This window comes from Phascolarctos cinereus, unplaced genomic scaffold, assembly GCF_003287225.1.
Source record: "Phascolarctos cinereus isolate Bilbo 61053 unplaced genomic scaffold, phaCin_HiC Scaffold_3;HRSCAF=262, whole genome shotgun sequence".
Taxonomy (NCBI): domain Eukaryota; kingdom Metazoa; phylum Chordata; class Mammalia; order Diprotodontia; family Phascolarctidae; genus Phascolarctos; species Phascolarctos cinereus.
The window spans coordinates 192,382,934-192,398,526 of NW_027555736.1; the positions used below are offsets into that span (position 1 = coordinate 192,382,934).

Genomic DNA, 15,593 nt, shown 5'->3' on the forward strand with positions numbered 1-15,593 from the left:
CCTCCAGCAGCAAATATAAAATTGCATGGCATTCAGAGCCTTTCATGACATAGCCCCTTCCTACCTTTCCAGTCTTCTTACATCATACTCCCCAGCACGTATTCTTTGATCCAAGAACACTGGCCTCCTAGCTGTTCCATGAGCCAGATACTTCAACTCTAGGCTCTGGGCATCCCTCATACCGGAAATGCTCTCCCTCCTCTGCTCCAAATACTGACCTCCCTGGCTTCCTTTATGTCCTAACTAAAATCCCACCTTCTAGAGGATTTCTTCTTTAATCTCTCTTAATTCTAGTGCCTTCCTCCTCTTGATTACTTACTATTTATCTTGTATATAGCTTTCTTTGTCTTTGTTTGCATGTTGTCTCCCCCTTTAGAATATAAGCTTCTTGAGGGCAGAGACAGTCTTTCCACTTTTTTTGTATCCATAACACTTAGCACAGTGCCTCGCACATAGTAGGTGTTTAATAAATATTTATTGATCGATTGATGTAACATGAAGGAACTAGGCCAGATAACCTCTAAGTTCCCTTCAAGCCCAAATTCTACGATCCTATGAATATTTGCTCATGCTAACCCCCACAGACATAGGAGTTAAGAGATACTGAATGTGGATGGTTGAAGGGTAAATTTGATCCTTCATCAAACAATCAGAAAGCACTTCTTAATTGTTTACTAAGTGATAGGCACTGCACTAGGTATTGGGGATACAAAGACAAAAATGTCAAAGTTGTTACCCTCAAGGAGCCTCCATTCTAGGTGGGGTGGGTGACCACATGTATATATACCATGCATGTAAAGAAGAAATATTTATTGAAAATTTGCTACATGTTCAGCACAATTCTAGGCATTGTAGAAGATAAAAAGAAATACTAAATATTGTTCCTGCCCATGAAAAACTTATAATATAATCAATATAGTATATTAGAATGCTCAAAGAGATTTGAAAATTTGAAAGTATTATAATAATGTGTGAGCCATGCCAAGCAATGGTAGGAAGTCCTTCAGAAAGCTACTGTGGTTACTCATTCCTCCCATGATAAATTTCCCCATCAAATGAGAAACAGACACCCAACCTACCCACAAACCTTGGTGACTCACTCAAAACATTCACAACATTCTCAAACTGGTTCATCCAATGTAACCCCCCAAAGACTATACAGAAAGAACATATATATATATATATATATATATATATATGTATGTGTATGTGTATGTGTATGTGTATGTATATATGTATATGTATATGTATATGTGTATGTGTATGTGTAGTGTATGATATGTGTTATGTGTATGTATGTGTATGTATGTGTATGTGTGATGTGTATGTGTATGTGTATGTATGTATATGTATATGTATATGTGTATGTATATGTATATGTATATGTGTATGTATATGTATATGTATATGTATATGTATATGTATATGTATATGTATATGTATATAAGCTAATTCTCCCCTAAGAAATTATAAACTCCTTTAAGGATAAAGATTATGTCCTTTCATATCATGATATCACATAGTGTTTTGCATTTGGCAGGTGCTTGATGAATATGTGCTGAATTAATGTGAATTCCTCTGACATATAGGGGCCACATGTCCTCTTTACCTGGGTTGCCTTGTGAAAGGCTCAGCCTGGACTCCAGCTCATTTTTATAGTCATTTCTCAGGCTTCTCTTAAGGGACACAGCCTCTCCCCCAAATTACTAGATATGGAATAGACTTCCCCTAGTAAATTCACCCTCTAATCTAGTACTTTATTATGTGTTGGAACCTCTGACTTTCACCCTGATTTTGAAGCCTAACCTCAGTATGTTCTGAAAACCGAGAGAGAGAGAATCCTACATCACTTCTCCCTACCCTTTTTATACATGTATGTACATATATATGTGTATATGTGTATAAATAGACACACATACATGATATATATATATATATGCTGTGCATATATATGAAAATATGAAGACAAAAATTTTAAATATATATGTGACATAGTGATATGGAAAGTATACGTGTTTAGTATTTAGAATAGGGAAAGATTATCATGGTTTACAGTGGTCATCAAAGGCTTCAAGGAGGAGATCACACTGGACTTAACGTCTGGGTACAATTAACCCCACGTACATAAATATATGACATAGTCAAAGAAATGAGATCTATATCCATGGAAGACTAATCATGGCAATGTTTTATATATTCAAATACCTGAATGGAATTTAAATATATTATAATAATATAGAAGTCATGCCAACCAGGGATGAGGAAGCAAGTAAGTACTGTTACCCTTCAGGTAAGTGTGGTAAGGATACCAAAGAGAATTCAAAGCTGAGCAAATGCTGGGATCAAAGTCATGACATCAGGAATTTGGATCTCAAGTTAAAAAAAAAACTTGTCTTTAATTGTCGTTGTAGCATTGAGCAATGCTGAGTTCAATCTTATATATTCAACCAAGTTTAGAGGTCATCCTGTTGAAAATGTAGCCCACTAAAGGTTGTTGATAAGGAGAATGATAGGATGAAAGTTGTGTTTTAGGAAGATTAATCTGAATTCATTAAGCCAGATTCTTCTAAGGGGTGATCACTTAAGAGGGCACTGCAATAATACTGTCACAGGGGGATAAATATTTAGGATATGGTGTTGGAAGGGAAAATAAAATGAAAATTCATATCCAGAAGATGTTATTGAAGTTCCAGCTCTGAATCTATGATCCTACAATCCTTTGAACAGATATAACTTTGAAGATTGATTCTTCAGGTGGAAGAACTAAAGAAGCTAACACTTGAATGTCTAATGAAATAATGGCACATCAATAGAAATACGGAATTTGAAATAGGGGGACAGTTTTTGTAGAATGATCATGACTTCCATTTTAGACATAGCACAAGTGGGGAAAAGATGCAGCATCCATGCCCCACTGATTTAGCTGAGTTGGTCGTCATATGACAGATATACAGTCTTTTGCTGGATCTATATTCTAAGTTTTTCCAGGTTGGCAGGACCTGCCAGAGCTTATGTTTTGTTAGGATAACCTTTGAGAAGCCAGGATCACCTCCATACCATAATGAGGGATTAGTGTAGAACTTTAGTGGAGGATAATGGCTATATAGGAGAACAAATTTATTCCTCTTGTGCAAAGTTCATAGATTAATAAAATACATTGGTTAAGGGGATTAAAAAGGCTCATGGATGATAATTAAATTGGATTCAAGAAACAGTTATTAAATATCTACTATGTGCAAGGCACTATATTTAGGCCTTTAAGATATGAAGATAAAAAAAAATAGCACCTGCCTTCAAGGAGTTTACAGTCTAGTAAGAGATAAGATAAAATACATAAATGTAATATAAGGGCAAATGGTATATGTCCAAAAGAGAGGTCTTGACAAAGTGCTACTAGAAATTTTAAGTGTGAGAAATTACTTTCATTCAAAGATGCCAAGGAAGATGTAATGGAAGATGTTATGGTGGATGTGTTCCTTGAAATAGGCTTTGATGGTAGAAGATTTTCATAGGCAGAAATGTGAAAAAATGCTTTTATGGCATGGAAAATTGCCTACCTGAATGCTTAGATATAAGATTCTTGAATAAAAGGAAGAGATGCAAAAGTCAGAAGTAATTACAGGTATGGCAGCAAAAGAGATGGCAATCCTGGGTACGTTTGGGGGTGTCCTGGTAGATTGTTGGACAAGATGTAAAGCCAGCTAGATTAATGAGTTAAGGTGAGCTTATACTCACTTGCCAGTTAATCAAAACAGATCAGTCCCAGGACAGAGTTCCAAAAGTGAACAGATTCATTTCCCAGGTAGTGGGGTAGGGGGGAGGGGTAGTAAGAAAGGTAGTGAGGAAAAAGTATGGAAGGTATAGACTGAAGGATCTCTAAAGATATGGAGTGACAGGTACCTGTTCTCGGTGAGAAGACAGAATGCACCAGTGGATCATAATGAAAGATTCCTATTCTGAATAGGTCCTGGTGATTGGTTAAAAGGGAAAGAAGTCTAAGATTGCAGAAGTTCTTAAATGTCAGGTTTATGAGTCCATATAGTTCATACAAAGATACTGAAGTAGTGAAATTTCCTAGTTAGACTTGCACATGGGTATGATTATTTCAGCAGTTGTTTATAGGATATGCCAAAGAAAAGGAACACTTGAGACTAGAGATAAAATATATGTGAAGGTAAATATTGAAGGCCTACAGAAAAAAGTTTAAACAAAGACTTGTAAAAGGCATTGCAGAAGGGAAGATAAAAGTTAAAACATCATAGAAGTTCAGTTACAAGCAAACAGATATAACTGCTATACTGTGCTCTAATTTCTTTACTAATAGATTATTTAAAAAAAACAAAAAAGGTAATAAAATTACCTATAGTATAGTATTGATAATGCTAACGTTCAATCAATCTCTCACCTTTTTACTTAAAATTGAACAGTTCATATTTTTTTTTTTGCTCAGCCCTCCCTTTCTTGAGGTACTTCACAAATACCACATGCACGCACACACACGCACACACATACACAATCAACATTCTTTATTACTAGTAGCCTGACATAAATTGTCACTGGTCGTGAGCAAGAAGCCTTCAGCAAGGCATGGGTAAACAATCTTGCTATCAGATGAATTTACTGATCATGAATTTTACAACAGCTCAGGGATGTGCTTCTTCCCTTTCCTCCTACCCCCATGGATGTTTCTCTGAATCGCTGCCTTTAGTTGATGATGTCAGTAGTACAGTTATCACTGATATTAAGGCAAAGCTTAGGCCATGTAGAGAAGCTGTCCCATCCTCCTCTACGCACATAATCAGTGATATGAATCAGATAAGAAAGGCTTCTTCCTATTTTCCCTAGGTCTTTGCCTTGCAAGTAATCAAGCAATGATTCCGTGACTATAAAAGCTTACTGCTTCTCCTGGAAGCAAGTAAAGATCCTACTGTAATTACTGTAAAATGTGCTTTTAGTCCAGAGATCTAGATGGTGCCTTCAGCAAATAGGAGAGTTTTGTGCCTGCCTGTGCTAAGCTAACTTGATTTTTTCCACTCCCAGTTCAGTTCTGTGAGTGGGTTTGGTGGGGAGAGAGAGCAAATCTAAGAATCATCAGAAATTCTGTAGGCATCCTCAAGCCTTGAGGGCAAAGCATACAGTTGGCTCTGATCCACTTTGAGGAACCCTAATGGGGGGGGATGTTATGGCAGCTTGTAGAAGGCTGGAGAGAAAAAAGCAACAACTGGAGTATTCTGTGTTTCCTAAGAACTACTAGAAGGTGTTGAGACACATAGGTCCATCTTAGTCAGTACATATGCTTAAAGCAAGAAAGGACCATAAATCTTCAGTCTAATTTCCTGATTTTACAGATTAGAACACTCAGGCCAAGAGAGGTCAAGCTACTTGTCCAAAGTCAAAAAGGTTATAAATTAAGTGGCTACAGTGGGGGGGGGGGGGGAGTTTAATATTAACTTTTTATTTTTGTCCTGGACCATTGTATTGCTGAGAATAGCTAAGTCATTCATAGTTGTTCATCCTACAATGTTGCTGTTGCTATATACAATGTTTTCCTTGTTATGCTCATTTCACTTTGCATCAGTTCATGTAAATCTTTCAAGGTTTTTCTGAGAGTATCCTGCTCATCATTTCTTCTAGCACAATAGTATTCCATACAAATATTAACTTTCAAATAAGAGGGAATGGTAGGATGACTACCACTGTAACTCTCAAGTCTCTGGTTTCAAAAAAAATCTTCAAAGGGATCCTGCAAATCATAAACCTCTACTCTTCCAGAGAGAGAAGAACCCAGGACAAGATTCCTTTGGCACACTGACCACAGAATGAAATTCTAAAATGATTCAGTCATTTCTTTCAATGGCAATTCTAAGCCCTCCATACTGAGCATCACCATGGTGAATTAAAATTTTAAAAAGGTACATGTAGTAGATACATATGTAGTACATAGTTTCATATCCAGTCCTCTTTCATAGTCTTTGTAGATGGAAATGTTTATCTTTGATGTTTGTGAAGTTAAGGGCAAATTTTCTTTTAAAATAATGGGAGGGAGGAGCAGCTAGGTGGATCAGTGGATAGAAGTAAGGAGGACCTGAGTTCAAAGCTGACCTCACACCAAGCATTTGACACTTACTAGCTGTGTGACCCGGGGCAAGTCATTTAACCCCAATTGCCTAAAAAAAAACCCAATAATAATAACAGGAGGGGCAGCTAGGTAAGTGGATACAGTATATGCCCTGGAGTCAGGAGGACCTGAGTTCAAATCTGGCCTCAGCCACTAATTAGCTCTGTGACCCTGGGCAAGTCACTTAACCCTGCTTGCCTCCAAAAACAAAAAAATTAAAAAGAAGAGGGAAAGGGCCCTCAGGAGACTTGGTTCACATCTTGGCTCTGCCACTAACTGTATATGAATTTGAGCAAATAAGCTAACCTCTTAGTTTCCTCACTGATAAACCTACTTGGTTATAGTAAATGATCTTTAACTTCCCTTATAGTTATACATTCATGATTTACATTTTTCATTATAAAGATCTATCATGTTTTTAGAGACCAAAGCCAACTTTAATTGTTGGCAGCTGTTTTTATCCAGTTCAGTCAAGTGTGCTTCATTGTTAAAGTCATTCTTGTACAACTTCTGTTTTCCATATGAGCTGAACTTAGGGACTTACATGTCTTTGCTGACTTATAAGTTGGAATAACAAGAATACTACTCATGTTCGGAGGAGAAACATTCATTCATTTATTTATTATATAAACATAGAAGAAATAGCTCCTGCACTTGAGAAGCTTAAAGTTGCAGAAGTGAAGCTTTAATATCAGTGTATAATATGGGTCATTTAACCAAAATTTTCTGAGTGCCCACCCTTAGAAGATAACTGAGATATCATCTCATTCAATTCAAAACAGTATTTAGATAATTTACTACGTGCTAACACTGTGACTCATTCCCCACAGACCCAATATAATTTACTGAAAACACTGTGTAAACCAATCAACCCATAGCTATAATGGCAAAAATAAACAAACAAAAAATAAGTTTACCTAATTAATATTACACAGTGCAGGGAATGGAAGAATAAAGAATGAAATAACGATCTTCCCTTTGGTGTTAACCAAGTAATTTTATTTGGTAGCTGTACTATGGGAAAATAATCTATTTTCTCATCATAAAGGGGAAGGTCTGATATATTTTTGTGTTGGATGAGCATTACATGTGCAGCCTTTTTATCAACAATCCAGGCTAGAAGCCTTTGCATACAAATAACACTTTCACACTATTTCCAAGCACTTGTCATAAATCAAGTTATATTTAACCTTGTCCTAAATTTGAAGCAAATCCTCATCTCAAGTTTCCTTTTTCAAGGTATAAAAATACAATTTCTCATAGGAGAGTCCCTGAATACAAATCAATTTTTACATCTTCAAATACATGTCTTAAGTGAGGTTCTAAACTAACAGTATGAAAATGAATTTTTTCTCTCCCATTACCAATTAAATTGAAATTAAGAGTACTAATACAAATAAAAACAATAACTATATCTCTGATGGCTAAAATTTCCTTTCTTTTATATAACTGGAATGGCTTCATCATCTATCTCCACTGTCATCAGATAATCAATCTCTTTAGGGAAGAATTTATTATTCCCATTTTACAGATGCCAATTCAATGAAAGAGCAATAAAGGTGTTCACCCAAAGTCATCTGAGAATTGAAATTTATTTATTGTTTCCTTTGAATAATGCTACTAATGCTGATTCTAGAATGAAAATTGGAATCTCCCAAACAAAATGTCCTTGGTATCCAAAGATTGAGACACTCACTCACAATTTATTATTAAAGTCCATCACTTCACAAAAGAGTATTTTAGAAACTCAACTCAGAGATTAAGAAGCTGTTCCCCAAATGGAACAACAATAATTTAATTTCTGGCTTATATATTGTATCATATTATATCTCTTCCTTATGTAATACAAGTTAACAATAGCAAATAACATTTGCTATTGTCTTTCTGAAATTATCTGTTAGCAATTTTAAATGGTCATTTAACAGCATCTTTTGCTTTTTGACTACAAAAGGTTTTCTGTGGCTCTGTTGTTCTTACCTTGACCTTCATTTTTTTATGCTGCCCAATTTCCCAAAGACCTCATACAGTGTTAAACTGAAGATGTTTTGCTAATAATTTATTCTTCAAAAATACTGAATATTCATTTTATTTTAAAATGAAAATGTGAAACCGGTTAATTCATTTTCTCACTGAACTATATTGTCTATGCCTGCTCATATATATTTCTGATATATTTTTCTGTAGAATTTCAGTAGCTGTGGGAAGAAATGGAGGAAAGGAGACTCTCATAGCCTAGAACATCACTTATTGAGTGATATCAGTCTTCAGTTACATATTAACCAAGTAAACACAATTCATCAATTGATAAAAAGTTTCAAATAAACCAATTTTAAAATAAAAAACTGATTTCGTAGTACAGAATATGTTAATTCTAGCTGAAGTAGAATAAAAAGGAGTTTATAAATAAAGAAGAATAAGGGATGACATCATGTTCAAGTGACTCTGAACATAAACCTAAATGATTAACTTTGGAGACACCCATGGAACCTGAGTTACAACAACCCCCCAACTCTCAGTAATTTCTGGTCAAAATATCTTCTGTGACACTAGAATGTACAGAAATAAACTAGGAAAAACCACTCTGAAAGCCTCAAAGACATCACTAGCAAACAAGAATTAAATTAGATATTGAAATGCTTGAAGCATTTCTTGCTGCAAAGTTTGGTTATCTATTTAACATACAGATTCATTTAGAGTTCTTTCTCAAGTTCATTATGTATTTCTCTCTCTCTGGATACTTGGCTATTTACTGATCTAAAACACAACAGGCATAAATTACTCCAATTTGGATAAGAAGCCTACAGCATAACCATCAATCAATCAGATCAGGCTAAAGTAACCCTCGAATGAATTCAATAGTGCAAATGCATCCACCTTGACCCCTCTTTTTTATTCAACACTACTGTCTGTCTCCTTAGCTTATTACCTGTCTTCAACTTCTTATTATCCACTGGCCCTGGCCCTTTTTTTGGCTTGCCCTATACTGCCATCATTATCCTCTTAAAAATCCTCTTCCTCCTTCAACTCAGACTTTTGTTTGTTTCATCATTCAATCAAATCTTGTTGCCTCATTTATATTTTTTACTATAATTCTTCCTTTACCTTCCTATAACTAAATTCTTTCTCTAGGTGAAGGCTAGTTACTACTAATTAGGCATTCAAAAATGCTGCCCATCTAGTGTGACATAAGTGGTACCAGAAGAAAAGGAAAAAGATGAGGAAGAAAAGGCAAATAGATGTTAAATGAGTTATCCAGGATCACATGGCTAGTTAGTATCTGAAACTGGATTTGAACTCAGGTCTTCCTGATTTGAGGTCCAGTGCTCCATCTACTATACCACCTAGATGGTTTTAGTCTGAGGAAGAAGTGAGGTGTTTGAAGAAATTAAGGAGTGATAAAAGGGGATCTAATGGGGGGAGGCAAAGGAAAACCTCATAATTTTGTCTAATGTTAGACCTGCTATAGATGTGTGTATACACACACACATACACACATGTGTGTGCACATACATGTGTATATCACAGATGTGTCCATTGTGTATATATACATGTGTACAATTTTATTCGTATATATGCATGTGTGTATGTATGTGTATTTTTCGTGTGTGTTTATATATACATGCATGCATATATGCATGCATACATATATAAGTGTGTATGTGTGTATATATAATACATATATATGTGTGTGTATATATATAGGTCCCTAACTCATCTCCACATTTTTTTTTATAAATTGCGACATAAACAATCCTTCTTAAATGATGTCTTCATGATTTCTCAGGGTTTTTTTCTAACTCCCTACTAAGAGAGAGCCATGATATAAGTTGAAAGTACACGAGACATGGAGTCCAATGACCTGGGTATTGGCTCTCTAGTTTACTACTTCTGTGATCCCGGGCGAGTCACTTCTCCTCAACTGGCCTCAGTTCCTTCACCTGTAAAATTAAGTGATTGGGAGCCAGATAATCGCTAAGCTTCGCCATCATGTATTTCCAATCAGAATTCTGAATTTAATCTACATTTTGGCCATCAGCTTTAAGAACTTTTCACAACTTTTTACCTAGTCAATCAACAGGCTTTTATTAAACACTTACTTCCATTACTCCATTATTAAAACTCTCACTGCTCAATATTTAAGATCAATCTTTTCACCTATTGTGTATCTTCCTTTCCACATGCTTTATGCAATCTTTTTCCTCTGACCATTAAGTTTAATAATTATCTGTCTTTAAATTACAATTTATAAAATTTTTTTAGGGCTGGAAGATATATTAGGAATCATTTAATCTGCTCCCTTCTTTAGATGAAGTGACTGAGGTTGAGAGATATTAGGTGACTTGCTCAACATTCCCCAGACACTTAGTGGCAAAACTAGAGCAAGAATGTAATTCTGCTGACTCCTAGCCCAGATCTCTTAACATTATGCCAAACTACCTCTCCTCAAAATGTCCTTGTCATAAAAGCTTCTCTCACTTAGTTGAAAAGTGCCACTTGTTATTCAAGAAATTAAGAGCTTAATCTCACTGTTGCCATGCATGTATATACACATATATTAGTTTAGACTGAATATTGCATATGTTTGTGATTTCACTATAGTTTCTTGAGAGCAGGGACTGTCTTTTGACTTTCCTTTGTATCTCCAATGCCTAATACCTTGCCTGGAACATATATGACACTTGATAGATGCTAAGTGACTGATAGTTTATTTTCCATAAACCTACATTGTAGGATATTTAAAAGCAGTGACAATATCTTCTCCTTATTTTCTAGTCTCCAGTTTGTCATTGCTCCCCTTCCCCCAGAACTGACACTCAATAATTGTTCATTAATTTAGGCAAATATAAATGGAGTATAAATTAGTGTGTACAAAGAATGTAATATATCAAAAAGAAGTCATTATTTTTTAAATCTGTTTTGTTAGTATGTAATGAAAAGCTGATAATCCTTTATTCTTTTATTCTCTTGTCCAACAAAAAATCTCTGTATGAAACTGTGCCACTAAAGTCCTGACATAAACATTAGGGAAAAATAGAGATGAGTACATAGAGTTAGTAGTAGATAGATAGTATCTTAACTCAATCGCTGAATGATATTTTAGTTTAAAATAAATTTATGGTATTTTGTAAGCATAACAATTCTGCCCATGTGAGAAAGTCTAAGATCACAAATGGAAGTTTTTTAAAATGGTTTTAAATGGTATCTAATTATAGCATTTACAATATTCTGAAACAATAAAACAATGATGGCTTATTTTGTTAGTTGTAAAATTTCACTGCCACTGAAATGAAATTTGCACAATAATTTTAAGAATTTATAATTATGTGAACACTGAATTCTATATGTAACAGGTCATATGACTGGAATAGAATCTTTCTTTTGTTACAAAAGGAGTAAAAAGTGTTTGAGGGTAAAGTGTGAACCAGCTATAGGACAGTAACACCAATAATTTGCTTGACACAAAGGAAGGACCATCATAGGTCCTTCTCTATTTTCACTATAATGCCTGGGAGAAACTGGGTGAGAACTTTCTGTGATAACCATGGGTGTTCTCTTTGGTGGTAGTCTGGCCTATGGCTGTTGGGATTTTGTTGGGCTGATTTATGGTTTTGGAGATTGGGATCTGGGAGTTTATTACTCTTTCACTCTTATTTGTAACATGCTATTCCCAAGGGTTCTATAAAGATAACTATCTATTTTATAAAATACTTTTAGTCCTGTGGTAAAAGGAGCAATATAAAACACTTAGCAACAGTAATAATAACAATAACTACAATAATTATAATAACCACCTCTAGATAAGGTATTTATCAATACCAAATTTCTCATAAGAAGATGTCTAAGCCAGGTAAATGGCTCTACTTTACACACACACGTGCACACACACACACACACACACACACACACATACACACACACACATCTTAATTCAATACCTATTTTCTTTCATATGCTCAATTAACCACACGCTTTTTATAAGAATCATTAAGTGTACACTATAGTTTCAAGACAATTCAGATAAGCAGAATCACGAAAACACTCAACACTATTAATCATCCCAGTGACAGTGCTCTGATTTAACATCTTGGGGATTTTCTCCCCTTCTTCATCATTTATTTGCCAATATTTCCTTGTTATGAATATCCCCCCAAAGACTCTCATCCCTGGCAGTCACAGCTGTGCTACCTTACTGTGTCTACTTTGACTACAAAGAATACTGTTCCTGAGGAATAATCCCTAGAGATGATCCCCAGGGTTAAAAGTGAAGCCATCCCCAGTTGTAGCCAGGTCCTGGCAATCCTGACTAAGCCACTGACACCTAATGACCAAAGCTCAACCTCCAGGCCTGAAGAAATGACAGATCTGGGAAGCTAGTTTGCAAATGAACACAGTTCACAACAACTAAAATTGTCCACAAAAGACCTGTACTCAGACATGAACAACTACTCCAAATACATGCACTGAATGGCAGCTAAAGAATGAATGAAGAGCAACTGAGAGCTAATGAAGAGATTTTATACATATACATACATACATACATATATACACACACACACATACATACACACACATGCATACATATACATATATACACATGGGTATTTGTATATGTATATGAACACAGGCACAAAATATACATTACATGCACATGCATATACATACTTACATGAACATACATATGCATATATGTACCTCTGTGTATATATCAGACATATAATGAAGGAAGTTTACAATGTATTTAAATCAATTACAAATGAAGAAAATGATGGTCATTAGACATGAGAATATCAAGAAATAAAACTCATAGTACATGAGCTATTAAAGTCACAATGAAATTCTCAAGCCTAAGCAAAACAGCCCTTTTTTTCCCCTTATGTCCAACATAACTCAAATTACATTCTATGCCCATTTGAGATAGGAAAAGCCCTCAAAGAAACAATAGTTTCCCAATTACTTAAAAGGACTCAACAGCAACAGTGAAAACAAAAACAAAAATCTCTAAACCACATGGTAATTAAAGGGAGAGGAGGAAGGAAATGAGAATTCAATAGATTATACTATTTGGTCAAATGAACTCTTCACATCAACTATCAATAAAGAAACATCCTTCAAGAAAAAAATATCTGTCTTTTTAAAGACAAACTCTGGCACCAGACAAATTAATATGAATATGAAGATTTAAATAGTGACATATAAAAACTTAAGAATTAGCAAGTGATAATTATAATGATGATTTTGTTTGCATTGCTACTTCAAGCTGTCAATACCATAACTGTTCACATTTGGCTTTAAGTATTTCTTAATGATTCTGGAAAATCTAAATTTCAATCTCATCTTAAATTCTAGTCAATTCCACAAGATTTATCAAATATTTACTGTGTCCAATATATTGTCTTGAGTACTGTGGGAAAGGATGCAAAGATAAATTAGAGATGATTGTTGCCTTCAAGAATCTAATCTGGATTATACAAAAGGAAAAAAAAAACTTTTCCCACAGCAAAGGCAATAAAAGTCAAACTATATCATATTAAAATGCCTTTTATTCCTGCTATTCAGAGTACTTTCTTCTACAATACTCATAACAGCCTGCTACTAACAATGCAGTTTCTGTTAAATAACGGACAAAGGCAAAAGACTGCAAAGCAAGAGGACTCATCTTCAATTTAACTGTCCTATAAGGTACATACTAATTAGCTGCAAAGCTATGAAATCTTAGCTAGCATGTTAAGTCTGCTACATGACAGTATAATTTGACTTCTTAAAGGATTATGCAAATTACAACTCATCATTCCATTACAGGATTGAAAAAAAGTGACAGCTAATTTATACATAACACACCTTTCAAATCCCTAAGATGCGAAGCACCTGTGCACTGTATTTTGCCTAGATTTTCTTGCATATAAGTACTTGTTTATTGCAATATACAGCAGCTTACCTAAGAGCTTTAATAAAGTCATTTAAAAAAAAAACTTTTAGCACAATTTCAAAAGAATTAACATTTTTTTCTATCTTGGTTTTAGAGGTACTTTTTTCTTTGATTTGTCTTTTTCCCATTTAATCAGAGAAAAATAAGGTTTCAATACATGTATATTTTTGAATAGCTGGCAACCACAAGTACTGATGCACGAGCCAGAGGAAAGACTCACAAAGATTTCAACATACTTCTGGTAGGTAGATTCACAGTAGATGCCGTCATATCTGTAGATTTTCCTACATTCTGATTGGTTGGGCAGAGGATGCTGGACAGTTATTCTGTAGAGGTATCAAAAACAGATAGACATGACTAGAGATTCTCTACAGTCAACTGGAATGCAGGACAATAAGTATGTTGAAATTTAATATATTTTGCTTCTGTATGGTTTTGAGCTCTACACAAAATTGCAATGTGTACATACACCCAAGAAAAGAAACTTCCACCTTTAGAAATGTGTACTTTTTCAGTTTTCCATAAAAATCAATTTCTTTGTGTCTCAAAATTGTACCAGTGAAAGAAGTAAAAAAAAAAATTATATGGCCCAAAACTTAATTAGCAATTTACACCATTCAAGAGATTACTATCCAAATTATGTCTTAAAACCAATGTCTTTAGTGCTTTAGTAGTTACCAATTTGTCATGAATTCAAGAGTACATCACTCTATCCGGGTGATTATAATCTAGCAGTAAAATGGGAGGCGAGTCAGTATCTCTTGGAGTTTAACTTATTTATGTCATATTTATATTGGGCCTGCTTCCAAATAGGATTGAAGGTAGCTTGCAAGATGAAACACGATAAAAAATAGAAGTTAGGTATTAAAATAGAGACCATCTAAAGGGAATAAAAGAGAGTATTAAATATTACTTGGCACTTGAGAACAGTCAATTGCCACAACTGGGCACTGCATTCGGCTCTAAGGAAAACAGTAAATTGCATAGTGTTCTCATTCTCATGCAAAGAAAGCCCAGACATTTATTTGCAAAGTTTCTGAGATATAAGAATGCAGAAAAAAGAGAGAGAAGGGAGGAAAGGAGGAAGAGAGGAAAGAAAGAAGGGAGGAAGGAAGGAAGAAAGGAAAAGAGGGAAAGAGGGAGGGAGGGAGGGAGGAAGGAAGAAAGGGACTGAAGTAGGGAAGCAAAGAAAGAATAAAAAGCAGTTATATGATCTTTTCTTCCCCAAAAAGAAACCCTAGCTTTTGGGAGTAGTAAAAGAGGTTTATTTGAATATTCCCAAATATTCTATTTTGAAAAGGAATGTAAAGTAATTTAGTTAATATACATTATGAATGAGGGTACCAAGCGCTAAACTCAAATGTCGCTACATCAGAAAAGCTCATCTGGCATGTAAAATTTTTCTTAATACAATTTATACTTTAATAACTCCTTAATTATGAGTTCAAACATGTTATAGTATAAAACTGTTCCACATAAACTCAGATAAGGTAATGAACTGATGGCCAAATTCTGCAATAAAGAAGCAGGTTGATTTTTATATAGACA

At 34.8% G+C, this 15,593-nt stretch overlaps 1 protein-coding gene across 1 annotated transcript in view; it reads right to left on the bottom strand.

Moving 5' to 3' along the window:
* The window catches only part of NPAS3 (neuronal PAS domain protein 3), a 1,126,677-nt gene that overhangs the window by 980,235 nt on the left and 130,849 nt on the right, over positions 1 to 15,593 (bottom strand). The window contains 1 exon segment of the mRNA XM_078151394.1: positions 14,282 to 14,371. Coding sequence (XP_078007520.1) covers positions 14,282 to 14,371 — 90 coding nt within the window.